The 26,172-nt window shown below is 37.4% G+C and overlaps 1 protein-coding gene across 19 annotated transcripts in view; it reads right to left on the reverse strand.

Annotated features, from left to right (window-relative positions):
- The window catches only part of ALDH1A1 (aldehyde dehydrogenase 1 family member A1), a 185,588-nt gene that overhangs the window by 13,166 nt on the left and 146,250 nt on the right, over positions 1 to 26,172 (reverse strand). For all 19 annotated transcript variants that reach the window (XM_045373111.2, XM_045373114.2, XM_065530710.1 and 16 more), the window contains 7 exons: positions 15,775 to 15,915; positions 13,783 to 13,912; positions 12,002 to 12,063; positions 10,388 to 10,516; positions 8,925 to 9,038; positions 3,820 to 3,922; positions 2,027 to 2,211 (listed from right to left, as the gene is read on the reverse strand). In XM_045373111.2, the coding sequence (XP_045229046.1) occupies positions 2,027 to 2,211; positions 3,820 to 3,922; positions 8,925 to 9,038; positions 10,388 to 10,516; positions 12,002 to 12,063; positions 13,783 to 13,912; positions 15,775 to 15,915 (864 nt within the window). The remainder of the gene's footprint in view (positions 1 to 2,026; positions 2,212 to 3,819; positions 3,923 to 8,924; positions 9,039 to 10,387; positions 10,517 to 12,001; positions 12,064 to 13,782; positions 13,913 to 15,774; positions 15,916 to 26,172) is intronic.

The raw sequence follows: 26,172 nt of genomic DNA on the forward strand, positions 1-26,172 counted from the left end.
ACCCCACCTCAGATCTACTGAATCCCCAGGCACAGGAAAGACTGAGGAACACTGTGATGGAGCTTGGGACTACAAACAAAAAATTAAGCTCTACTTAGGGACTAGTCAGTTTTATCTGGCTAATTTTGATTCACCACAAATACAAACCTTCTTCAGAAGGCATCAGATTGACGATATATAAACTTGACCTTCTTTCTGGACACCAGGGACTGTTCAATAATGTTAGGATGTAGCTGGGGCTCTTTTATGTGATGGGCCATTGGCCTATGGGCTAGTCTATGAAATGTAATAGGTAGGTCATGATATTGTAGCAGTCTCAAAGGAAACATTTTAATGTGTTTGAATGGGTAAATTCTTTAATTCCTTAGGCTTAATGGGTTAAAGAAGATGAATTGAGAAAAAGCACTTAGATGTTCTAAAATTATTCAGAAACCACGTATCAACAAAAGCAATGAATAGATATAGAAGTCACTGATCTGTATGATAATTGTCACCATAGGTATAAATGGAAGCATGTAATTTTTATTTATTTACTAGACATTTGAGCATGTGGACCAAGCACTCTGATGGATGCATTTTATAGATTATCCAATTGCACTGCAGAAGATTGAGGTTTCTATGCCCATTCTACACATAAGACAATAGTTTCAGGGAGGTTGGATTTTAAATCTAGCCTGTAACTCAAAGGTCCATCTTTCCACACTATTATAAGGTGCTACTCTGTGATAATTTTAATACAGTTTATGTGGATATCACAATTTCTTTTTCAAATGAAAATACTAATTTTTCCAAGTTTAAGACAATATATATTTTTTTCTATAAAATCAAATAGGAAAATCACTTGAAATATAAAAAAATATACACACATGAATGCACAGATATAATACAAATATACAAAGTATACATATGTATTTTGTAATTGCTCTAACCCCCAAATACTTTAAATTTGTAATCTTCAAATTTTTTTTAAACTTTAATTTTTTTCCCCAAAACAAATCTCTTTGACCATTATTTTTTCTATAACCGTTTTGATGTTATATTTAATGAGGAAGATTGTATAATTGTATTTAAAAGCCTCAGTTCACTCAACGATCCCTGGATGAGGCAATAGGCTAAAGCTTAGTGAATGAGTGTCCCCTTTGCATAAGTTCTTTCTCCTAACAACAGATAAATATTTAATGGTAGAGGAGCCCAGAGCTTTTTAGTCTTGTTTCTCCAAATTCGAACATACCTACTTATCCTACTGACTCCATCCCTTCTCACCAAGGTAATGACAACTTAATATGTCCCTAAACATTGCCAAATGTTCCCTGGGCAAGGGAGCAAAATTGCCCCTAGTTTAGAATCACTCCTCTAGAACAAGACCCCAAAGGGCAGGAAGAAATTCACAACCAAAGATCCAGAAGCTTAAACAAACAATGAACAGAGAATTATGCAAGGAAGAGGGAAAGGTGATCTTTGGATAAGAGAGAGAGAGACCTTTATTGATAATAAAGACTACAAAGAAAACTGAGTGCCTAAGGGAATAACTGGGCTTTAACAACTGAAATAAAGTTTGCCACAAAGGAAACTCAGGACCTTTTAGGACCCCAGACTGCCATTAGGGACTCAGAGTAACTGATGACTTGCAGAGGATTTAGGATGGCAGCTGAGATGAAGGATTGAGGAGGAAAAAACGGTAGGAAGGTATAAGAACTTCAAAGCGGACAGAGAACTGTATATAGGAATCAAGAGGTGTGCAGATTGAGGAAAGCAAAAAAATTAGAACATTTGTTATTTTTTCCTCATGTATTTAATTCCCAGCATGGCTGGTAAACTGTTTCTCGGATGAAAACTGGGCAACACAAAAACAGGATGATTCCATTTTCATTGGGAGTTAGATTGCTTTTAATCACCAAACTGGCACAGCATTCTTACCTAGGAAGCTGTTCAGATAGGAAGTAATCTTATTCAATAAAATCTAGGTCTAAAGAGGATACTTTATTCCTCTGCCCTGAAAATGCTATCCTTTCTATTTTATACTTACCTGAGGGCCTTGAGTGACTCCTGGGGTCAGAGGATTTCCAAGGATATACTTCTTAGCCCGCTCAACACTCCTTCGAACAAACTCGTCATAAATTGATTCTTCCACAAAAATCCTGGATGCGGCTATACAACACTGGCCCTGGTGGTAGAACACCCCATGGTGTGCAAATTCAACAGCATTGTCCACTGCAAAGAAGACATTCACATTAAAGATATACTTTCTAAAAATTATGTATTTTATATATTTCTCAGAGGCACATGGAGATAAAGAAAAATTATGAGTGGTAGAGTCAGACATGGGCTCAATATAGTTTGCCTCCTACCAGCCAGGTGGCAAATTAATCTTTCTGATCCTCCATTTACCATGGAAAAAAGAGCAACATACAGAATCTGAAAAAATCGTGGTTACTATTACAACTTTAATATGGACATCACCAAGAATGTAGATTTGATCATGAGATTTGATCATGAGATCAATGATATAAATCATTGGAAATGATTTATATAAATATCTCCACTTATACAATTAGATGACTGAGATTATTACTTTCAGGCCCCAGATTTTAAACAGATAATAAATAAACCTGACATTTCTATTGAATTAAATAATTTCAAAATATCTTAAATACTCTACTCAATAGGAAATGTGATCTCTGTGGGAAAGAAAAACAAAATAAAAATAACTAAAAAAATAAAAAACACTAAACTTAGAATCACTCACTCACCTTATGATTTTATTCCAGCAAAGACATTTTCAAAATTTATCTAAAGTATACCGTATTATTTCATATGCGCCTATAAACTCTTATTTTAGGTGATAAAACGTGCATTAAAAGGAGGAAATAGGTTGCTTCATTAGTAGACTCTAAACAAGAATAAAATTTTCTTTGCATTTTAATTTTCTAAATGCTGAAGATTCAATTCAATGTTATAGCAACTGGTTATTATTATTTATTTTGTGAACTAATTACATCTGCTTAAGTTGTAGCAGCAGCAGTTTTCAGACTGTCTTAGTAAAATTAGAAACCTGTCATGTTTATAGACTATTTCATAAAGTAGTGTGTTCTAAAATACTTCAATTAAGATCAAAACAGCGACATAGGCTAATTCCATGAACCACTTGTATTTACAGCCTCAAACAGATTATGCAGTTGTGAAAGTAAAAAGAATGTTTGACCATGCATTTCTCCTAATTAACTTCTATTTAGGATATAATTGGGAGATTCTACTTGGTAATATAATCAGAATGAACCTAAAATATTATATAGTGGAGTTACATCAAATTTGTAGGTTTAATATACATAAACTCCACTATACTTGCTAGAAAAAAATATTTAAATTTTAGGTATAATTTTCTTCTGGTCATTTCATTTAATGAGTGTATGACCCAGAGTGAAGGGAGAGGGCAAATGTGAAACTGCTGTCTTCTCAGTTGGTCTCAATCCAAGTCCCATTCTGGAGTATTTCATTAGCTCAATGAAATGTTAATAATCACTGATACAGGATTTTAAAAATACACCATGGCACTTAAATGCAAAATGTTTACATCATCTAGGGTTCAGCTGAGGAAATAGCAATCTATTCTAAACCAGGAAGAAATTGTGCCTATTATCTATGTGTTATAACTTTAGGATGATTTAAGAGATTTTCAAGAGTAATTCTGGACTCTAATTCCTTACACTTTGATGTTAGGAGCAAATGCTTTTTTTTTCTGAAAGTTCAAGTTCACTTTTGGCATTATCAGACACCAAAAACGATGAAGGATGAAAAGTTAACAAAGTGGCTTCTACTCACAGTCAGCATCAGCTAACACAATGCAAGGGCTCTTTCCTCCCAGCTCCAGGGTCACCCTCTTCAGATTGCTTTTCCCAGCAGCTTCTTTGATCAACTTGCCGACCTGAAAGGGAGCATTACAAAGGAGGAGGCTTACCCAGCTCTCATGAACACAGGTTGATTTAGCATTCTAAATTTATGTGATGTGTGTGTCACGGTAAAATTTCATTTGGGAGAAACACCAAATGGCATTTTTTTTTTTTTGAGACGGAGTCTCACACTGTCACCCGGGCTGCAGTGAAGTGGTGCGATCTTGGCTCACTGTAACCTCCGCCTCCCGGGTTCAAGCGATTCTCAGGCAAAATGGCATTTTTAAAGATTTGGCACTTTAGATATAAAAAGGCCCCTCGTCCAAGCATACAGATATAAAAGGAATCAGAAAAATGCTGATTTTTCTTCATCAGCAAGAAAGCAGAGATATAGAACATAAGTCATATTGATGGCTACACAGGTTATTTTTAATTTTAATCAGAATTTCATCTCTCTACAGATTGACCAGACTTATCATGAGCCAGTCGCAACTTAGCTATTTCATTTTTTATCCCTCTTCTGGCATCCAGATAACTCTATCCAGTCAAACCGACATATTCACTACCTCTTGAATCTCATCCTTCTTCTCATCATTTGTCCACCCCAACTTGGACTGCCTTCAAGTTCTATTCTTCTTAGTGGTCCAGCTGATATCTTAGCTTCTCCTTAAATCCTTCTCTGATGACACTAGGTCAGATACTAGAAGAAATGATATGACCATTTCTTTTCCTAGTCTCCCAAATACCCTCATGAAGGCTCCTTCAGAGTCTGATTCAGATTGTATCATTTGTATAGAAATACATTTCCCAAATAGATTAACTCCACTGTAGCAGTAACAATAACGTATCACTGCATACCTCTCCTCATTTGTATCTATGACAGAAGGCTCATTTAACTGTGGATTGACAGTCTCTCTATTTCTTTCTTTCTCTGTCTTCCCACCCAACACACACACCTTTGAACAGTGGAACTGGATGAAAGAAATGGGATCTGTGCAGCTATTTCAGTTAGCTGGAATCCTACAGTTCTGGTTTTTTCTTTAATGCTAGTTTGCTCTTTTCAGAGGAAGACTGTTTTCAATTATTTTTTCCTTTGTGGATCACTTCCCATCAAGATTATTTACTATAGTTGTTTCTGGTTTTTCTATCTCTAAAACCTTGGCTGATTCTACAATTATTTCTTTTTTATTATTTGTATGGCAGCCTTAATCCACCAACATCTTCTTTGCCTTTCTTTTGTAAAGGAAATTCACTATTTTGCTTCTTTTATTTTCTAAATTTCTTTTTTTTACTCCACATGTCAGATTTTAATAAAAAATTTCTATCCCAACTGAACAAGAGAGAAATCGATGTTTAATGAGTGTTTAGATTTTATGTGGTTACTGAACTAACTGCTACTGTGCATTACAGAATAGGGCATTAATATGCTAATGTTTTCATCTCAATTAAATATTTTATGTTTCTAAATCAAACCCCTAAAAGTAGATTAATAAAAACTAAACTAAAAGGAGATTTGCACTAGGGAAATCCTGTCTGAAATTTCTCTTATATGCCATTCCATAATACACTTCTTATGACCACTTTCAGAAACTGAATTTTCATTTAAGGTGTTAAAGAGTTTTTAATTTTGTAGATAAAAAACTTACTTCCTATCACCCTTTAATTTCTCCAAATTCTTTCTGAATTTTTTTATTTGCTTAATTTAGGTTTACTGGAGAAACTCCATTAAAGTAGATAACTTTTGTCTTGGAGAAGGGAATAAAATCAGAGATATTTTTGTAAAAGCAACAGACATCAAAAGAACTAGCATAAAGAATGGTTAGAAGTATTAATGAGAAAGAAAGGCTACGCTTTTGCTTGGCACAAGTTTAGATGGCAAATAAAAGGCTTGAGTTTTCCCAAAAGTCTAGCTAAAGTCAAAACAAGGAGACATTAATTTTTATCTCATGATTTCATTCCCTTATATTTCATTCCCTTACATTCATCATTTTTGTCAAAGAAGTATGCAATGAAGAAAAGATGAGAACTATTAAGACTATGGGTAAACAGTGTATTCCATGATACTGTGGCATTGCCATGTGGAGCAGAAGTAGCAAATGCTCATGAAAATGGTCTAACTTATTACGTCTTGCACAATGTGGGTAGAGTTCTATTTTATATGAACATAATGGGACATTGCAGTGGCTCACGCCTGTAATCTCAGCACTTTGGGAGGCTGAGGTGGGCAGATCATGAGGTCAGGAGATCGAGACCATCCTGGCTAACATGGTGAAACTCCGTCTCTACTGAAAGTACAAAAAATTAGCCGGGCGTGGTGGTGGGCATCTGTAGTCCCAGCTACTCAGGAGGCTGAGGCAGGAGAATGGCGTGAACCTGGGGGGTAGAGCTTGCAGTGAGCCGAGATCGTGCCACTGCACTCCAGCCTGGGCAACAGAGCAAGACTCCATCTCAAAAAAAAAAAAAAAAATTCTTACCTTGCCAAAAGTGTTGTTAGAATGGGGGTCACTGTTACAATGAACACAAAGGATACAGTCTATTGTTTGCCTTGTTTGCCTCTTTCATGACATTTATCAAGTTCCTTAATATCTGCCAAGCAACAAATGTGAAGTTACAAGAAAATCCAGAAAGAAGTTCCAGGGAGCGTGGAACTAAGTTCCAGGAGTTGGAAGGAAGATGGGTTTTTCTGTGTGGCTTCTAAAATTGTGTTATTCACATTTAATTCTTTAATTCTTATTTAGAATTTCTTACTGTGATGGTTTCTGGAGATAACCATGAATAAGACTGTCTTTAAGGATAATCAGCAAGAGAGAGAGAGAGACACGTAACAAGGCAATGAGCATGCACTGTTATTATATGTGGTGAACAATGGGAACTCAGATGGGGTGTTTTAAAATTTAGGCTGCTCTGCTCTTGGAACTGTAGAGGCAAGGAGAAAGCCAGAGAGGGAACGTGTGGGAGCAAGTTTAGAGTAGCTTATGGCCAAGTATGAACTAAAAGCAGGGGGGAATGAAAAGATATATGGAATAATCGGGAAGAGATGGGCAGAGTGACAGAGATGGAGAAAAAGAAATATTCGACTGGAAGCTTTTTTCTCACACTGTGTAAACTAGTGTGAGAAATTAAAAAGTATAGGATGAAGGAGGAAATATGACATGTACTGAGTGCTCAGTAGGGTGATAAATGTTTTACTCATTAGCTCATTTAATTTTATTCTGTACAACTCAGTAAGGTTGATCTCATCTCCATTTTACAAATGAAGAAACTCAAATTTAGTAAGGCTACTTAACTTTTTAAAGACACACTGCTAGGAGGGGTAGAGTCAGAATTTAAACTAAGATATTTTCTAGACTTTTAATCTCCAGGGTTTTTTTTTAAGGTAGGTAAAGTGCTCCCCCAATGTTATAGGGGATCATGGATGAGCAAAAACAAACTGATGCTGAAGATGAGATCAGCAAACAGTAGCACCTGGTCCAGATGACCTGGAGAACGAGTAGGCATAGGATCTAGACCAGGGTTGTTCAATCTTTTGGCTTCCCTGGGCCACACTGGAAGAAGAATTGTCTTGGGCCACACACAAAATACACTAACAGTAAAGATAGCTGATGAGAATGAAAAAAAAAAAAAAATGTGTCGGGCCACATTCAAAGCCATTCCTGGCCATGGGTTGAACAGGCTTGATCTAGACCTCAATGGGTACATGGATTCCCTATTGGGGAGGATCTAGAATTCTAGGCTGAGGATTTTTCACCTTTATTCCTCTGGTATGATTTCAACCTGTGGTGTCACCAGTTTTAAATGTATTGCCATGTCTTGAACATTCCCATTTGTTTTGTCTACAATAAATCTTGAATGTGGGGTCTGCTTTTCCCTATCTTAATTAGGGACTTGCAGAATGTGAACTTTTTCTACTCTATGTCTGTGAAAAACAAAGAAGACATATATATATTTATTTACTTCATTTTAAAAAGATCAAGAAAAATCAAGTTTGATTTTCCACCATTTCTGTTTGCATGTAAATTTGCCTTTATATTGGAGTAAATAATTAAGATTATAAAATAATCAAATTATGCTCACCACACTATCTGGAATGTCTTTTTTGCTTCTCAACTTCCAGGAAGTTAAAAAAGTAACAGTTCCTCAAAACCCAGAGCTAGTTCTAGTACCCACTTGGACATCATCATTCCTTCCTGTGAACCTTTTTACAGCACTTTGTACATACCTTAGTACCTTATCACACCCTGCCTTGTCTCTTGTTGTCAGCAGCTTTCTAAGATGGAGTGAAGCTCACTCTTCACTGTCTACGCTGTGTACCAATGAATAGCACACATTATTTTTTGCATTGACAACCTAACAAAGTCACATAATATAATAGAATGACTCAAGAATTTTTTTTTTCATGACTGCTTTCTTTTGCTTAGGATAGAACATCATGAATAAATGGGGATCTATTTCCCCAAACTTCACCTTCTAGTCTGCCCTCCCTCCTGCCTGCCACTTCTCCTTTGTGGTTGGGGTCTTTTTCTTTCACCTTTAGGATGGTCAAGTTCAAGCCAGAGAGGCAGAAGTTAGTCTAGGCTAAAGTACCACCGAGGGAAGCTAGGAGTTTCTGGCTCTCTTTCAGAATGTACAGGAGAAAGACACCCCCAAATGAGGTGCAAAGGGTGAGGCTCTACTATTTAATTTTCATAATCTACAGGATAAAATCATATTCATTCATACAAATCACTATGGCCTAATTTTCTATTATAAATCTTCCTAATAATATGACAAGGTCTCAGCAGCCATATTTCTCATCAGAAAAAGTAATGAACATACTAAAAACAGTTTACTCTCATTCTGATTTTAAATAGGTGTATCACGTCATTCAGACTACATCTGCTTATATTCTATGCATATATTTGAAGGTTAAAAGAAATAACAAGTCATTAAAAAGAGTTTTTGTTTTAAAATTGTTGGCTCAAAAATAGTTACATAAAGCATACTTCATAGCTGGCAATAAAAGCATTCTTAACTTTTGCCCTGAGTAAATAATATTACCTCTGTCGATCCTGTGAAGGCTACTTTGTCTATATCCATGTGGGAAGAAATGGCTGCCCCTGCTGTAGGCCCATAACCAGGAACAATATTCACTACTCCAGGAGGAAACCCTGCCTAAAAGGTAAAAAGTTTAAAAGTTACAATATAAGAATTTAATTTAAAAAAGAGGAGAGTAGGGGATTGAGATTGTCTCTTAATGCCAACCTTATGAGATGCTCTAGAAAAAAAAATTCACCCAACTGGTTCTATTCTTTAGTCTTATTATGTCATTTCTAAGCACACATAAAAAATAACTTCAAGGGTTACATTATTGAGGGACAATTGCTTGTCAGGGTAAGTCCATACTCCATGAATCATTGCCCCAGTGATGGCTGTTTCAAATTGCATAATGCTAACTCAAAAAGATTGTATGTAAAAAGTGTTTGGTAAGTTACTTATGTAGAAAGAAAGTAACATGTTTATTATTCCCATCAACAAAAATAAGAAGCTGAAGGGATCTCATATTTTTTAGTTCCTAGCTGTTGTTGATTGTTGAGGGCATAACTGCTGAGTTGCAAATTCCCACTGGGATTACTTAGTCAGTAAATTGTTAAGTAAGTACTGTCATCCCATTCATGATTCAACATCACAAGTTGATTTCAATCTTCATTAAATAATTCAGGTAGAAGGCATGGGAACTGAGTTGGCACATTACAATTTCCTGTTATTTGCATTAAAATGTTTCATTCTGACATCTCTTTTCCCTGTTTTTAATTTGAATAAGTATATTTTTAAAAGATAAGTTCAGTTTTGTAACTTTAAGTTTCTAATGACTAACATTTGTTTTTTAAGATTTGGTAAGATGAAGAAAAAAGGACAATGAATTGTTTGCAAGTATATTAACATAATCTAGTTAGCTGATGAAAATAAGTTTTACGTGCTCTTTTACTGTTTTTGAACAGGAAGATAAATGCAGAGGAAACCATAATAGAAAACTGAATATAAACATATCCACTGATGAGTAGACTGAAAAGTATTTTGAAATAATGTGGCCTAATATTACAAACAAGCATGTTGGCATAGAGGCCCTTTCAATCTTACATAGATTAGTTTACACAATTTTGCAGAAAACACTAGGCCATCAGTGGCAGGTACAAACCAACTTAATGTTTCAACGTTTGAAAGAATGCTACATTAATTTCAACATGAATTTATGTTCATGAGAGTTGGACAAAGAAGCAGAAATGTGATCCCAAGATGACTGATACCAAGCCTTTGTGTTTGGCTTTCTGTCCGCATTTGGGCAGAGATGAAATCGGGGTGACTGCCAGAAATTGCAACCAGCAGTCATGCTAAATGTATTCCCCCGACTGGACAGAAGCCATCTGTAAATAATGTACTTTATAGTAGCACCAAATGAGGTCTTCCTATTGTAAGTTAGGACTCTTGAGTTCTTGTGCTTATTTTAATTTAGGGAAACTTACCTCTTTTATTAAAGATGCCACGTGGAGAGCAGTGAGAGGAGTTTGCTCTGCTGGTTTGACAACCACTGTGTTTCCACAGCTCAGTGCAGGCCCTATCTTCCAAATGAGCATAACCAACGGGAAATTCCACTAGAAAGCAATATGTAACAATAGATTCTTTGTATTGCAAAATGCATATTTGCTAATCCAACTTCCACATTATACACCCCCTGTAGATGTTATGTAATAATTACAGTAGTTTTGTGAAATCATCTGGCATATTATACTTCATTGCTAAAAGCAACTAGTAAATGCTAAAATGCTCTGAATAAACCAGATATGAGATATGAGAAGGAAGTAGGAGAGAACCTCAAAATTTAATCAAGTGCTGTTGAGTTCTTTTTCTATCAGGAAAAAAAAAATCACTGCATGGTTTGGCTTATTATGAAACACATTGTAAGTTATCTAAAAATGTTTAAAAAGGATGATTACTCTCCTTCTCCATAGGTCATTTATTGTAATTATTTACCCAATAATATTATTCAGTAGCTTTTATTTCCAGGAAAAATATCTTGCTTAAGACAAAGATGTCCCGGGTCCAGAGGCCAAGTACACGGGTTCAAATCTCAGCTCAATCACTGACCAGCCATGTGAACTTACACAAGTTACGTTCTCTCTGTATCCGATTTCATAATCTGTGGGTGCTGATAATAGTCCTCTCTGCCTCAGAAGGTTGTCTTGAGGATTAATCAAGAAAGAGGGCCAGGTGCTCAATGCAATAACTGGTCTAGCATAGACACGTAGTACATAGTAGCTATTATCAGTGTTCATAATTATATAGTTTTTATCAATTTATTGGGATTTTTGAATTAATAAGCAATTCCGTTAAAATATTGATATGAATATATTTCAGTCTCATTGGAGCAAAAGATAAGTCATGACCATTTCTTCACATAAGGACTTCGCCACCATTTTTTTGCTTGGCCTTTTAAAGCATGTCAGTTAAAATAAAATCATTTAGATAGTCTCCTGTTTGTTGGGCTTAAAATAGCTTCACAATTCTCTTAAAAAGGCTACCTTCTCTAAGAGGAATATGGAGTATCCGAACCTCTTATCTAAAGCTAAAATATATTCCATGCAGTGCTTCAAATGCCTCTGGTATTCTTTTTTTGATTTTGATTAAAAAATGTCTGTCGTGAGTTGAACACTCTGGTAGCTACTGTTCTCCACGATGAGATGTCTCAATGAGAAAGTGCATTGGAGAATAGTAGGCCCTACTACCTTTCACTAAAATGCTGTCCTGCAGATGTGCAGCGGAGAGCACCTTGCCATATACATGTAAAGCATGGCTCTTATAAAGAGTACATAATACAACTTTTAAAAAACAACCATAACATTTGTAGATGATGTAGCATTAAAACTTTCTCAAGAGATATGCCAGAATATAGATAGGTTTTCTATCTATATTCATATCCAAGAAGTTTAGTCACAGGGAGACCAAGTTCAACAAATCTTACATTTACTCCACATTTAACAAATACATAAGCATCCGTCTGTGTTAGAGAAAGTTTCATCAGTAGATTGAATAAGAACTCTTCTTTTTAAAATTGAGAATTATATAGGAGAAAAACTTACAGGAATGATTTGGCCACATACACCAATAGGTTCATGTCTTGTATATGTAAAAAAGTTTCCATCTGAAAAACAAAACACACATAATCACATATAAGTGAATGTATTTGACATTCACAAAATGGTGGTTTGGGGCTGATGTGAGAGAAAGGTGTAGACAATAATTTTAAAAACATATATCTGGCAGGGCGTGGTGACTCATGCCTGTAATTCCAGCACTTTAGGAAGCCAAGGCAGGCAGCTCACAAGGTCAAGAGATCGAGACCATCCATATCTCCAATTATTCACAAAATGGTAAGTGAAGCCCTAAAATGGTAATTTGAAATGATAGGAACCATAAAATTGAGTTAGGTGAAACCAAAGATGCAAAACTGGAAAAAATCGGAAAGATAATTAATTCTACCTTTCATCATCTAGGAGGCCTGATTTGAAAATTATCCTTATTCTCAAAGTTTTATAAAAAAGGGACAAGAAAGGAAGTAGGAGGTCTCTGGCTAAGAGAAGAACCACATTCAAGTTTGTTTCTGGTAGCTCAGAGTTCTACTAATAAGAGAATTCTTTTTAAAGGCTGTAATATAATTTTTAGAAATAGTAAAATTAAAAACAGTACAATTAAAAAGAAAATCTCCCTATAAGTAATAAACCTTTCCCGCTGACTTATTCTAAAATGTATTTTATTTGCCTACCAAACAATAAAAGCCAATTCTCTCAATACATGAAGAAAATGACGGGAGTATAAGACATTTATTTTCAGTCTAAATTTGACCGATTTATGTGCCCTGAAGTTAATGTGGTCGTTCGGAGAGATACATTATGCTTTACATTCATTTCTGTTCTAGTTCCCACAGAAGCTTCCTGGCTTCAGCACAAAGTCTCTTCATAAAGATCTATTTGTGTTTTAAGTGACTTCTCCCATTTTGTCCCAGAGTAAAATCAGACAGTTCTAAAGTAGCCACATTTCTTAGTACTACCGAGGTCTTACTCTCCTCTCAACTTTCTGCTATCACTTCTGACCTCCTGGATGCTCCAATTAGATTGGAAGTGCACATCAGGGCCAGTCCTGGAGGGTATTGTATTCCTAAAGTTCGTAGGTTTGTGTGAATTAAATTCTACCTATACTGTTTCCTAAATGTGTGTGTTTTCATGTTTCACATGAAATATGTTTAGTATTTCTACTACATTATGTGCATACCCCACTAAAATAACACATACATACAGATTCTCACACACACACACGCAAACCCTTAACTCAGGCTGCAAACACAGTCCCATCTTGCTTTGAAGATATTTGAAATGAGTCAGTGTGAACTGGCTTGTTTGAATAGTCTGGTCTAACTATACTGAGTTTGACCAGGCACAGATGACCATAACTGACTTATAATGGAACATGTAAAGAAGCTTAAATAATTACATTACAGAAAGGATATAAACGTCAGTATTGGAATAAAACCCAAATAATTTCAGAGGCCAGTTTTAAAAAGTTTGGGACCTTAGAGAGGCATGCCTCAGATCAGTAATTATGGCCATAGGAATGTTCTTACTTTAACATTTTCTAAAATATCTATAATGTTATCTTCATGATTATGCTGAAACAAGTTTAAAATACATTTTACGAATTTTAATAGAACGTCTAAGTCGAAAACTGTGTTGTCTCAAAGTCAAGAGGAAAATAATTTTGCCTTATTTGGTTGACATCTTTAAAAGGGAGAGCTTGAAATTATTCAGCTCTATAGTAAACTCCTCACTCCTATCCTTACCATTAGTGGTTTCTCAAAGATACTTACCAATTGGTATTGTACGGCCCTGGATCTTGTCAGCCCAACCTGCACAGTAGCGCAATGTTTTGATGCAGCCTGCTAAATCATTCAGATATGCATTGGAATAGAGTTTTCCACCATTCATTGACTCCATTGTCTGAAAAACACATCAAACACCAAACCTAAAATTCTATAAAAGTTTTAGATTAAAAATATGTTGTAAATATTTTGAGTAATCATGTGCTAGAGAATTTTTGAAATAGAAGAAATCTTGACATCTTGTCTAACCTCCACTTTTTAAGAGTTAAAATGACTTCCTTGAGGTTAAATAGCAAGATCTGGGCACAAAGGGTAGCGAGATTCTGATTTCTAAACCCTAGTGCTCTTTCTGTCTCATTTTGAATGTTCTCCTGCTAACCAACTTTCTAGGAATTGGTCACAATTTGATATATACATAGCATGTGAGAATGAAACCTAGTTTTCTAACTCATATCAGAATTCCAACAAGATTTCTCTTATTTTGTAATCAACTGTGGGTGACAATTTAGTGTCCCTCACTATTAATGATGTCTCAGTATTCATTTTTAATTTATGCATTCCATCTGGATATACACAGTCTACCCACACAAACTTAAGTAACTCGTGGACTTTTCATCCATGAATTTCCTTTAGCAGAATTTTAATTAGGAAACTACCAGTGTTGCCATTATTGTCATAATTGCCATTTGAATGGTCAGGTAAAGTTCAACATTTTCTAGTCATGTGCCCTAACCATTATAAGATGACCTATCTCCCCTTTGGCTTCTCCTCTTAAGGAGGACCTTAAGCTCTTTGAGATCTAATATTCTGCTGGGGTGGTTACCAGGCAGAAATGCACAGGTGATGAACTGTTAAAGCTATTTGCTTCTGTACTACACTCTCTACCATGTCAAAATTTAACCAAACATGACTTTTGTATGCCTGTACTTTCCCCCCATAGGATCTTATGCTGACAGGCAGTCAGCAAATCAGATTAATTGCGAAAAACCAAGTTTTAGCATTTTCTGCTTTCTTCCTACAGGCCATTTTTATTACTATAGTTTTATTGCACATAGTTGCTCATTCTGAATTTTTGCGTATTTCAAATTATGTTGAATATTTGAGTAATAAGTGGTTCTTTGATTAACCATACTTGCTATTAACCATACATGCTAATGTTGATTTTTTTAAAATGTAGACTTCTTTGTTACAGACACTTTCAGATTCTAAAGATGAAATTTGCTCTGAAACCTGATCTTGGTATTTGTTTATGTTAAATTGGCTTCATCATAATGCCAAATTGAGATGAAAAAAACAAGGAAATACCCTCCCCCAACTATATTATGCTCTGACTCATCTAACTGCTAAAATATAAACAAACAAAAATAGTATTCATAAAAACATAATTTTGCTAAACCACATTAATAATTGGATTTTTTAAATTCTTTGCCTTTTTCACCTGTAAAAAGAACATCATTTAATTATGACCCTTGTGAACAGACACATTTCAGGAAGAAAAATTGTAACCATTTATTAAATATCTCAGTAGGCTAGACTAATGAGAATTAAGATTTATTTTAGAGAAATATTTTGGGCACCCTTAACAAACTTGAGCTTTTCCATCAAAAGAGTTCAGTGGTCAAATGCTTGAATAAACCTAATATGTCATTCTAGGAGACTCAAACTTCATGTGATCTTATTAAAGCCTCTGAGAAGTTTTAAGGTAAAGAAATTTTTAAAATTTGGTTTAACCTGGGTTTGCCAAAGTTTAGACCGTAGAATCTATTATGGGAACAGAAATTAACATCATCCAGAATTGAAGTGCAGATTAGTATTTGAGAATAAGTTCAATGTTAAGGGGGCTATACATTGGGACAACAAATGTTTTCATTTTGTTTGTAGAGAGCATATAGGGATCACTAAAACCAAAACAACCTGCCATTTCAAACACTGAATGCTTTTGAGAGCTCTAGCTACCCATCCAGCTTGGATAATACTCACCGCCAGGAGCAGACGATCTCTTTCGATTAAATCAGCCAACTTGTATAATAGTCGTCCCCTCTCAGAAGCATCCATAGTACGCCATGGAGATCCAATCTGGAAAGCCTGTCTTGCAGCCTTCACTGCCTTGTCAACATCTGCCTGTAAGTCAAAGGGAATTCAATTCAGTAAGCTAAACATATTAGGAAAGCAAATTTAATGCCAATAACCCTGAAAAATAGAATGTAGTGCCTCGTAAGCAGACACTGTGTCTCCATTATCCCAAAGTCTAGCACACTGTACACATTCAACTACCGTATGTTGGAATTACTCCTGCTGAATAATCTTTACCATGATGATCTCCACACACTCACCACATGCTGGATTTCCTAGAGTATAAATGTTTTATGGTTTTAATAGTTGCTCTCATCTGAGTGCTTGCCCTGTTTCAAGTAATGTTCTGATGACTTTATACCTATTAGCTCATTTAATTCTCAATACTTTTATGGCACAAATATGTTCCCTGTTTTACAGATGAATAAACTAAAGCAAAGAGAGAGGGGAGCTTTGCCCAAGGTCAATAACTGAAAGTGGCTGAACTGAGTTTTAAACGGAGCCCATCTGACTGTAGAATCTTTGCTGTTCACCACGTGTTATACTTTCTTAGTGACTGGGTTACAGGAGCTCCAGGTCAAGCTCAAGATCCAAAATAGTGAGTATCTTCCTTGGTCTCTGGTGACTCAACAGCTTGTCCACTTCCATGAAGAGCCTATTAAAGGGTGAATAAGAACTTTTCTTTGCTGTTGAAGAGTAAACCTTACAAACATGTGCTCATTCCTCTTGTGCAGAGGGAAAAGGGCATAGAGATAGTGGAACTAATAGAGTAGGATGTGCATGTGACAACCTCTCATTTCCCAACTGGGTACAAAGAGATCCTTTTAAATCCCTAATCCGATAAAGAAGTCAGTTTCTTATTAAAGATGCACGGCTTAAACCTACATTAATTCAAGCAAAAGTCACAGAGTAAAGTGACTCCACACTCAGTCTAGACTCCTTGCCTTCACTCTCATAGTGCCTTCACTCAATTTCTTCTTTCTCTGTTGTGTTTTTCTACACCAGGTATATTCTCTGGTTCTTTTGCAATCCACCTCAGTTACAGATATTGCCCTGACCACTCCATTCCCCTGCAGATCTCTGTTCAGACCTCTTCTGAGCTCTTACAAAACATACCTGCCACTACTGCAAACACCATAAAGGCATATATCATTCCAGCATTTTTTTGTACATAGGACTGGCCACTGCATGGAATTGTATAGCTCCACAAATCGTGGCTACATCACAGGCCAGTAGGTTGCAATATTTTGCAGGAGACATGATTCCCTTTAAGAATTTGGGGAGATAGAAAGTAATGACCCTAAATTTTTTTTTTAAAAGTTGTACACAATTAAGCTAAATCCCATCTAAGGATGATATCCTCCCCTCAAAAGAACCTCAAATTAACATCCTCCTCCTTAGGCTGTATTCAATCAAGAAGACCCACACTTACAAGTCTGTGAATTAAAATACAAAAAAAAACACGATTTTTCTAATATTTATCACCAAAATAAGATGATCTGGGACAAGGGAGATATTTTAGAAGCATAATCTGGTCTGATTAAGTAATAATATTTACTGACTACAAGCAAAGATTCTTTCAGTGTAATACATCACACACTGGTATATCTCACTGTCTAACTTTTCAGAGAATGATGATATATACAAAATATATGTATTTATTGCCTGCCTTTCCTGAGAAATACGTATACAGTGCATATTTGGGGCATTCAGTTAATCACACTGATTGCTTATATTTAGACATTGTTTCATGCTACACGTTCTAACTTTTTCCTAAATTTACAGAGCACTGTTTGAAAAAAGAAAAAGCAAACCACAAAAATCTGAGATTGTCAGCATGATCTGTGGATACCAGAGCTTATAAAATACATGCTGCTCTGTGTTTAAACAGATCTGTATGACACAGCTTTCATTTGGATCTCTCTGTTCAGTGTCCTGCTATTGGTCTTAGCCAAATATGGGCTATCATAGGCATCTTGGCCTCCCAAAGGGATATGGAGAACTGGTTTCAAGATAAGTGACTCTCCCATATGGAAAGTACATCCCTAAAGAATGCTGCTATAAATAAAGATGTTCTTGTGATTATGTCCTTTGGATCATGCCCCCACTTTCCTCACATCTTATATGTAATCTTGCAGATGTAGAAATAGAGTAACGTTAGTTAATATACAGTTTGATATGAAAACAATCCAGATTTGAGTTCTGATTCCTCTTCATTAGCTATGTAAACCTTGAGGCATCTAACCATCCATCCATCTAGCTAAAGATTTGATAAATATTCTACTCTGCAGCATTCTCATCGTCCCTCTGCCAAAGACAGCCGAGTGAAGTAAGAAGATTGTTCTTTTGGAATATTCAATCAAATGGGAGAGACATACAATCAAATCACTACCCCAAAACATTATTATAACCCATGAAATATGTTGTGGCATGACTTCTCTAAGGTTCAGCTTTCTTTTCTTTAAAATCAAGGTATGTTGCTGGGTGTGGTGGCATGTGCCTGTAGTCCTAGCTACCCAGGAGGCTGAAGTGGGAGGATCGCTTGAACCTAAGAGGTGGAGGTTGCAGTGAGCTGAGATTGCACCACTGCACTCCAGCCTGGGTAATAGAGTAAGATCCTCATCTCAAAAAAAAAAAAAAAAAGAAAAAGAAAAAAAAAAGAAAAAAAGAAATTGGGGTATGTTACCTCACAGGGCTGTAATGAAGATTAATAAGATAACACTTCAGCATTTTCTATGTTAGAACATTATGTATTATTCAATGGTGGCAATTGTTACTGTAGTCCTAGTAGTCAAAATTTTAAATTTTAATATAACTTTCAGCAATTTCTCTCCCTCTCAATAGAGAGAGATTCACTCTGTTGCCTAGGCTAGTGTGCAGTGGCACAAACATGACTCACCAAAGCCTAGACCTCCTGATGAGCCTCAGGTGATCCTCCCACCTCAGCCTCCGGAGTAGCTGGGACTACAGGAGTGCATCACCATGCCCAGCTAATTGTTTATTTTTAGTAGAGACGAGGTCTTGCTATGTTGCCCAGGCTGGTCTCGGACCCCTGGGCTCAAGTGATCCTCTCACCTTGATCTTCCAAAGTGCTATGATTACAGGTATGAGCCACTGTGTGCCTAATTTTTTTGTAGAGATGGGGCTTTGCCATGTTGTCAAAGCTGTTCTCAAATTCCTGGGTTCAAGCAACCTGGCTGCCTCTGCCTTCCAACGTGGTGGGATTACAGGCATGCAGGGATCGCCGCGTCCAGCAAGTTCTAATGTATTTTAATCCTTCCTTTCAGTTTTCACTGCCCTGAACAATTTTAGGCCCTATTATTTCATATCATCAATATTTTCTCAAATTCACTCTCTTCTCTCCTCAAACTATCTTGGCTACTATCACCAGGCTAATCTTCTGCAAATAATTTTATCTTATCACTTTGTCTTTCAAATGTTTACAACTGTTCCCTTTTGTCTACAGTCTCCAAGTCAAAGTCCTCTACCTGGTTTTCAAGGCCCAGGATTTTCAGAGCACATCTCACCTATCCAAACTTAGTGTATACATTTTTTGTACTCTGTCTGACCCAACTCCTTCTTACCTTTGTGTCTGTAGTTCTCCTTGCCTAGAATATTCTCCCAGTATACTCCCTTACTTTCAAAATCCTATATATACTTTAAGACCCAGCTCAAATATCAATCTACCTAAAACCCTTGCCAGACTAATCCAGCTTGATGATGGCTACTAGCTAAGAGCCTACTAAGCTCCAGACACTAAGGAAAGTTCTTTAAAGCCTTATAGTTACTCTTATTATTAAGTATCATGGACCTTGGTTTATAAATGAGTAGACTATGGCTCATGGATATGAAATCTAGCAGACAGTAGAATCAAACTTTTATCCCACATCTGACTACAAAATCTAGTTCTTATATCTCTGCAAGGCTGCCCTAATAATGACCTCCTTTGCAATAATTATATACTGCTATTTGTTTTATAAGCTATAATATTTCTTATAATTCTGGGTCTACAATAGGCAGTAAATAAATTTTCAATAATTTGGTTACCTGTTTTATAAACTCATCATGTTGTACTGATTTTATATATATATATATATATATATAAATGCCTTACATAAATTTAACTACATTGGCATTTACATAATAAATAATAAATAATATTCTAATAGATTCCATGATATAACAAAACTTATACATTATTCAAAAACTATTAGACATAAGAGTTATTGTTTTCTTAATTTCAGGACTAGCATTTTTTTTTTTTGTAATTTCAGAGCTGGAATTTTCAGGGATATAATTCTTTAATTAAACAGAAAACAATTTGGTGCATTAACTCAGATTTGCCACCATCAATAACACTTTTGCTTATAGCACTGAAAATGCTCCTTTTTTGAAGTAAGGGCCACAAGCTGAATGTAAAAAGACACTTCAAATGATGATGAGATATCAAATGTCTCCTAAAGCATAGTTAAGGAAGGACTGAACTCTTCGATCACTCTCAGATGGTACATTTCCATATTAAATTCATTCAGAGATGGAGAAAATAGTTATCAGACCAGTTTTACTTTTACACCTGTCATAGGCACTTACTTTAATGGACATTTACTTTTATCCCCACCAATTATTTGTTAGGTCATGCCTTAGTATTAAAAGCAGTTTTCAGGATTAGTCAATATAGCCTAAAAGAACCACTGAAGTGAAAAGAAAACAGTTCCCACCCACATCTGTACTTTGCTTTGTAACCTCCATTTGTTCTTGCCCTTCCTCTTTTCTTTATAGTACCATTGAAAGGCGGTATATAGCCCATTATTAGCCCCATTCTACTTATAAATTAAATCCCTAAAACCTCTTGGCTCATTATCTAAAGAGTCAGATGCAGAATATTAGGTTTACTGTGACTATGTAATTTACTAGATTTGTACCTTTCACTAAGCAATGTCAGAGTTTACTATACATTTGTCGGCAAAATTGTGAGAACAGCAATAATTATTTAAAAATAAGTTTTAAACTAATTCTAAAAAAGAATATAAGAGTGCTAGATGTTCAAACAGTGGTTTACCATGAACAGTTTATACCATAAACATTTTAGTTTCAGTGATCAGATGACCAGCCAACTCAATTGGCATTGTGACCTGATTTGAAGCTTGGGTAGATGTTAATAAGCATTCTTGATCTCTTGGGTGAGCAGTCAAGAAGTAATTGGGTAATTGTCAAGAAGCACAGAGCAAATCAGTGGCAAACATTTCTAAGGCTTCCAGTATGATCATCAGCTTTCCCTTACTGTGCTTTAGGAAGGAGGTAAATCCCATAACTTCACTAAGAAAAGTCCTCAGACTGCCTGACAAGGTTTCAACTGGAACTTTAGGCATGGAGATTTGTTTTCCTAATAAAACTAATGCCAGTGGCAAAGGTCAATGTTCAAGGCTCCAGAACTAAAACATCAAGAATATTTTTCGGTTTGTTAGTTGCAAACTGCAAACAGATCTGGCCTCCCTCTTGAACAGAAAGAAAGTACATAGATCTTAAGGGTTCACTCTGTCCTTGCCCTTTATTGTTTTTCTCACCTTCCCAGGCCTGCTAGAGCCACTCAAGCAACTAGAGGAACATTTGAGGTGGTGGTGTGTGGATTTCTTTAAGTCTCTGATAAAAGGCGTTCATTCTTCTTTGAAAGGTGAAGAATAAAGTTCTCTCTTATTTCTGTGAATGGCTTATATTAAGGGCACAGGCTTCTGGGGCTCCTATAGACCTTGCCAGGGATGGTCAGTATTTCTCTGCCCAATTTTGGTTTGGTAGCATTTCAGAGAGGTGCAGAGTGATCACCACAGCACAGTTTCCAATCACTAACTTTCTTAGGTGTCAAAACTCCATGACCCCTGTTAAATGCTAACGCTTGAGAGGAGATACAACTTAACCGCTTAACACTTTAGTTCAGTGGTTCAAAATGCATTCCCCCACCTCCCTCCCAACCAACAACATCAGCATTACCAAAGAATTGATAAGAAATGAACATTTTCAGGTCCCATTCTAAGATTATTGCAATGAAATCTGGGGACAGGTGGGACTCAGCTATCTGTGTTTTAACAAGCCTTCCTGGACATTCTGATGCAGGCTAAATTTTGAGAATGTCTGCCATAGTCAATAGTCAGGTTAGTACTAAATTCCTAAGGTGAGGAATGTGGAATATATGGAAATTCGACATTTGATGAAAAAGAAAAATATTTCATAGATTTGTAGAATATACTATATCTATAGTACAGTATATCTATCGGATACAGTATAGCATACCTATAGGATATGCTATATCCAGAAACCAAGGATATAAATGAGAGATGTAGTGTTGATCTCTACAAGAAGCATATTGTCTCAGACAAATTAACCTATAGCTGTATAATACAAAGGTTTTAATACAGGCAAATACAATGTCCTATAACCACACAGAAGAGAGTAAGACTGCTTGAGAAGGTTAGAGAAGGCTTTAAAGAAATATAAAACCCTAGCATGACTGAAGTTTTAGGATATGCCTGGCACAATTGAAGAGCTCTATATATTTAACTCCTCAAGAATTTTCTATCTCCTCATTTTACATGAAAAGGAACAGAATCTCAAAGAAGGTTAAGTACAAACATTGCAAATCTATGCTCTTACTATAGATGGTGACTTGAACTAGGTCCTGAGGACTACACTGTGGACATGCACAGAGGCGGTGACTAGCAAGCAATGGTTGGAGAGGGACACTGGGCATGACGAAGTTGAAACTCTTAAGTTGATGGGGGTGGTCTGGGAAAGAGGCCGTAGACAAAGGTTGAGTAATATTATAAAGGACCTTTGTTTGTGGACTTTTCCCCAGAGACAGTGAGAAGCAGAATGGAGAATTCATGCTTTGGTGAACTCTTTGGTATAAAGAGAAAATCTGAATCTGAAAGCCAGTGACATTTGTCATCATTCTATTTTGTTTCTACTTCTCAAATTGTTAACCCCTGTGGTTGAACTCTGTACTCCTGTGGCTTAAGACTTCGGTCTTACTTGTTCTCATCCTACTGAAATCTGAACACAGGGCCTCTCCTAAATCCAAAAGGGCCCCCCTCAGGTCTGTCACTATCTTGGAAAAAGTCTGTCTTCATGGCCCAGTACATTGAGATTTGTGATCTTACTTTTGTGATCTCATTTACTGGGGCTAAAGTAATGGAAAAGACTGGGCAGGAGCCTGGCAGGAACGTGTGCTTGCTACAAGTAACTGAAACACATCGTCATGAATAATATTATCCTTGGGTGTTGCTGACTTTAATTTCCCAGTAGTCTTTTCCTGCAGCAAATAAATAAATTAATTAAATTAAATTAAGTAAAATAAAATAAAACATTATCTCTTCACATTACAGAAATTTAAAGCTTGGTAACCCCTGGGCAACTAAAGAACAAAAAAATCATTTCAAATTAGACTTAGAAACACTTACGTGTTCAGATAAAAATTCTGAAGTTTTTTAGATTTCTCACCCAGGAGGAGAATAAAAAGTTTATTTAATATTATGCTATCTTCATTTCTTTTCTTTTCTTTTTTCTTTTTTTCTTTTGAGTCGGAGTTTTGCTCTTGTCACCCAGCTGGAGGGCAGAGGTGCGATCTTGGCTCACTGCAACTTGGCTTACTTAAACCCTCCTGGGTTCAGGTGATTCTCCTACCTCAGCCTCCCAAGTAGCTGAACTTACAGGCATGCGCCACCATGCCCAGCTAATTTTTGTATTTTTAGTAGAGACGGGGTTTCACCATGTTGGCCAGGATGGTCTCAATATCTTGACCTTGTGATCTGCCCGCTTCAGCCTCCCAAAGTGCTGGGATATCTTACTTTCATAATAAGAAAGAATTTATTGTTATTTTTTCAATGGAGCTTCACTCTTTGTTGCCCAGGCTGGAGTGCAAGGGCACTATCTCGGCTCACTGCAGCCTCTGACCCCCGGGTTCAAGCAATTCTCCTGCCTCAGCCTGCCGAGTAGCTGAGATTACAGGAACCCACTGAGAGACAGGACTAGCTGGAATTTCCTAGGCTGACTAAGAATCCCTAAGCCTAGATGGGAAGGTGACCACATCCACCTTTAAACACGAGCTTGCAACTTAACCCACACCCGACCAATCAGAGAGCTCACTAAAATGCTAATTAGGCAAACACAGGAGGTAAAGAAATAGCCAATCATCTATTGCCTGAGAGCACAGCAGGAGGGACAAGGATCAGGATATAAACCCAGGCATTCGAGCCAGCAATGGCAACCTCCCGTTATATAGGGGAATGTTTTCACTCCATTTCACTCTATAAAATCTTGCAACTGCACTCTTCTGGTCCGTGTTTTGTTATGGCTCCAACTGAGCTTTCGCTCGCCGTCCACCACTGCTGTTTGTTGCCATTGCAGACCTGCCTCTGACTTCCATCCTTCCAGATCCAGCAGGGTGTCTGCTGTGCTCCTGATCCAGCGCCCACTCCCGATTGGGCTAAAGGCTTGCCATTGTTCCTGCATGGCTAAGTGCCTGGGTTCATCCTAATCAAGCTGAACACTAGTCACTGGGTTCCATGGTTCTCTTCTGTGACCCACGGCTTCTAATAGAGCTATAACACTCACCGCATGGCCCAAGATTCCATTCCTTGGAATCTGTGAGGCCAAGAACCCCAGGTGAGAGAACACAAGGCTTGCTGCCATCTTGAAGTGGCCCACCGCCATCTTGAAAGCGGCCTACCACCATCTTGGGAGCTCTGGGAGCAAGGACCCCCGGTAACATTTTGGTGACCACTAAGGGACCTCCAAAGCGATGCGTAATATTGGAGGACGTTGGTCTGCCTGGAGCCAGCTTCCACTTTCAGTTTTCTTGGGGAAGCTGAGGGCTGACTAGGCAGAAAGCTGTTGTTCCGAACTCCTGGCAGTAGCCAGTTGAGATCATGGCACAGCCAGAAGTCTCTACTCAAAAGTTGCCCATGCATGTGCCCCTACCTTCCCTTCTGACCCATACCTCCTGGGTCCCGACCACGATTTTCTTGAAAGCATAGCCCCCAGATTCTCCTTACCTCTGAATCTACTTCCTCTGATCCCTGCCTCCTAGGTACTAATGGTTCAGACTTTCATTTCCTCTAGCAAGTTGTACCTCGAAAGGGATCTAAGGAAGCTCAAGGCCGCATCCTTAGGCATCTAGGCTATAAACCCAGGGAGTCTTATCCCTGGTGTCCCTCCCGATTTAGGTATACAGCTGTCAACATGGGCAGTTATGTAGGACCCGTTCCCCACCACCCTTGCCAGGGCCCCAAGTTTGTAATGGCTGAGAGAGAAAGACGGAGGGAGAGACAGAGAGATGGAGGGAGAGAGAGAGATGGAGGGAGTGACAGAGATGGAGAGGGAGAGAGAGAGAGAGAGAGAGAGAGACGGAGGGAAAAGGAGAGACTGAGGGAGTGAGGGAGACACGGAGAAAGAGAGAGAGAGATGAGAGAGAAACAAAGAGGGAGTCAAGGAGAAAAAGAAAGAAAAAGATAGAAATAGTAAAAATTGTGCCCTATTCCTTTAAAAGTCAGGTTAATTAAAAACCTGTAATTAATTATTGAAGGTCTTCTCCATGACCCTATAACACTCCGATATTACCTTGTTATCAGTGTAAACAAGGGCATAGCCTGAGAACACTGAGGCCACGGGCAACCGGACAACCGGACAACCGGACAACCGGGATTTTTCCTATCAAAAAATCCTTAACCCAGCAGATTTCCTAACAGGGGATTTAAATCTTAATTACCATACAAAGATCTGACCAGACCTAGGAGGAACTCCCTTCAGGACAGGATGACAGATGGTTCCTCCCAGGTGATTGAGAAGAAAACCCAGTGGGTATTCAGTAATTGATACGGAGAATTTTGTGGAAGCAGTGTTAAAAAAAATTGCCTAATAATCGTTCTCCTCAAATGTGCGAGCTGTTTGCACTCAGCCAAGCCTTAAAGTACTTACAGAATCAAAAGACTATCTCAATCCCGACTCAAAAGGTTAGCTACACCCTCTCTGAAATGAATTTGCATAAGAACTGCTGTTTATAGGAATGCATCTTGATGGGGCAGCTGGGTTGTTATGAAATACTCAGGAACCCAGTCCAGCTCTAGGACTCACCCCTGAGCGCACAGGCATTATTGGGCACACTGGTAAAGGACGACTAGAATTCAGCCTCCCAGACCTCTTCCTTTGTGGTCAAGAAAGGCGGGAAAACAGGTGCAGGACTGCTACATTGGTGAGCGTAACTAATCCGATAAGCAGAGGCCCATGGGTGGTTCCGCACCCTGGAAAGGAATTCAC

Source organism: Macaca fascicularis, chromosome 15 (assembly GCF_037993035.2).
Source record: "Macaca fascicularis isolate 582-1 chromosome 15, T2T-MFA8v1.1".
NCBI lineage: Eukaryota > Metazoa > Chordata > Mammalia > Primates > Cercopithecidae > Macaca > Macaca fascicularis.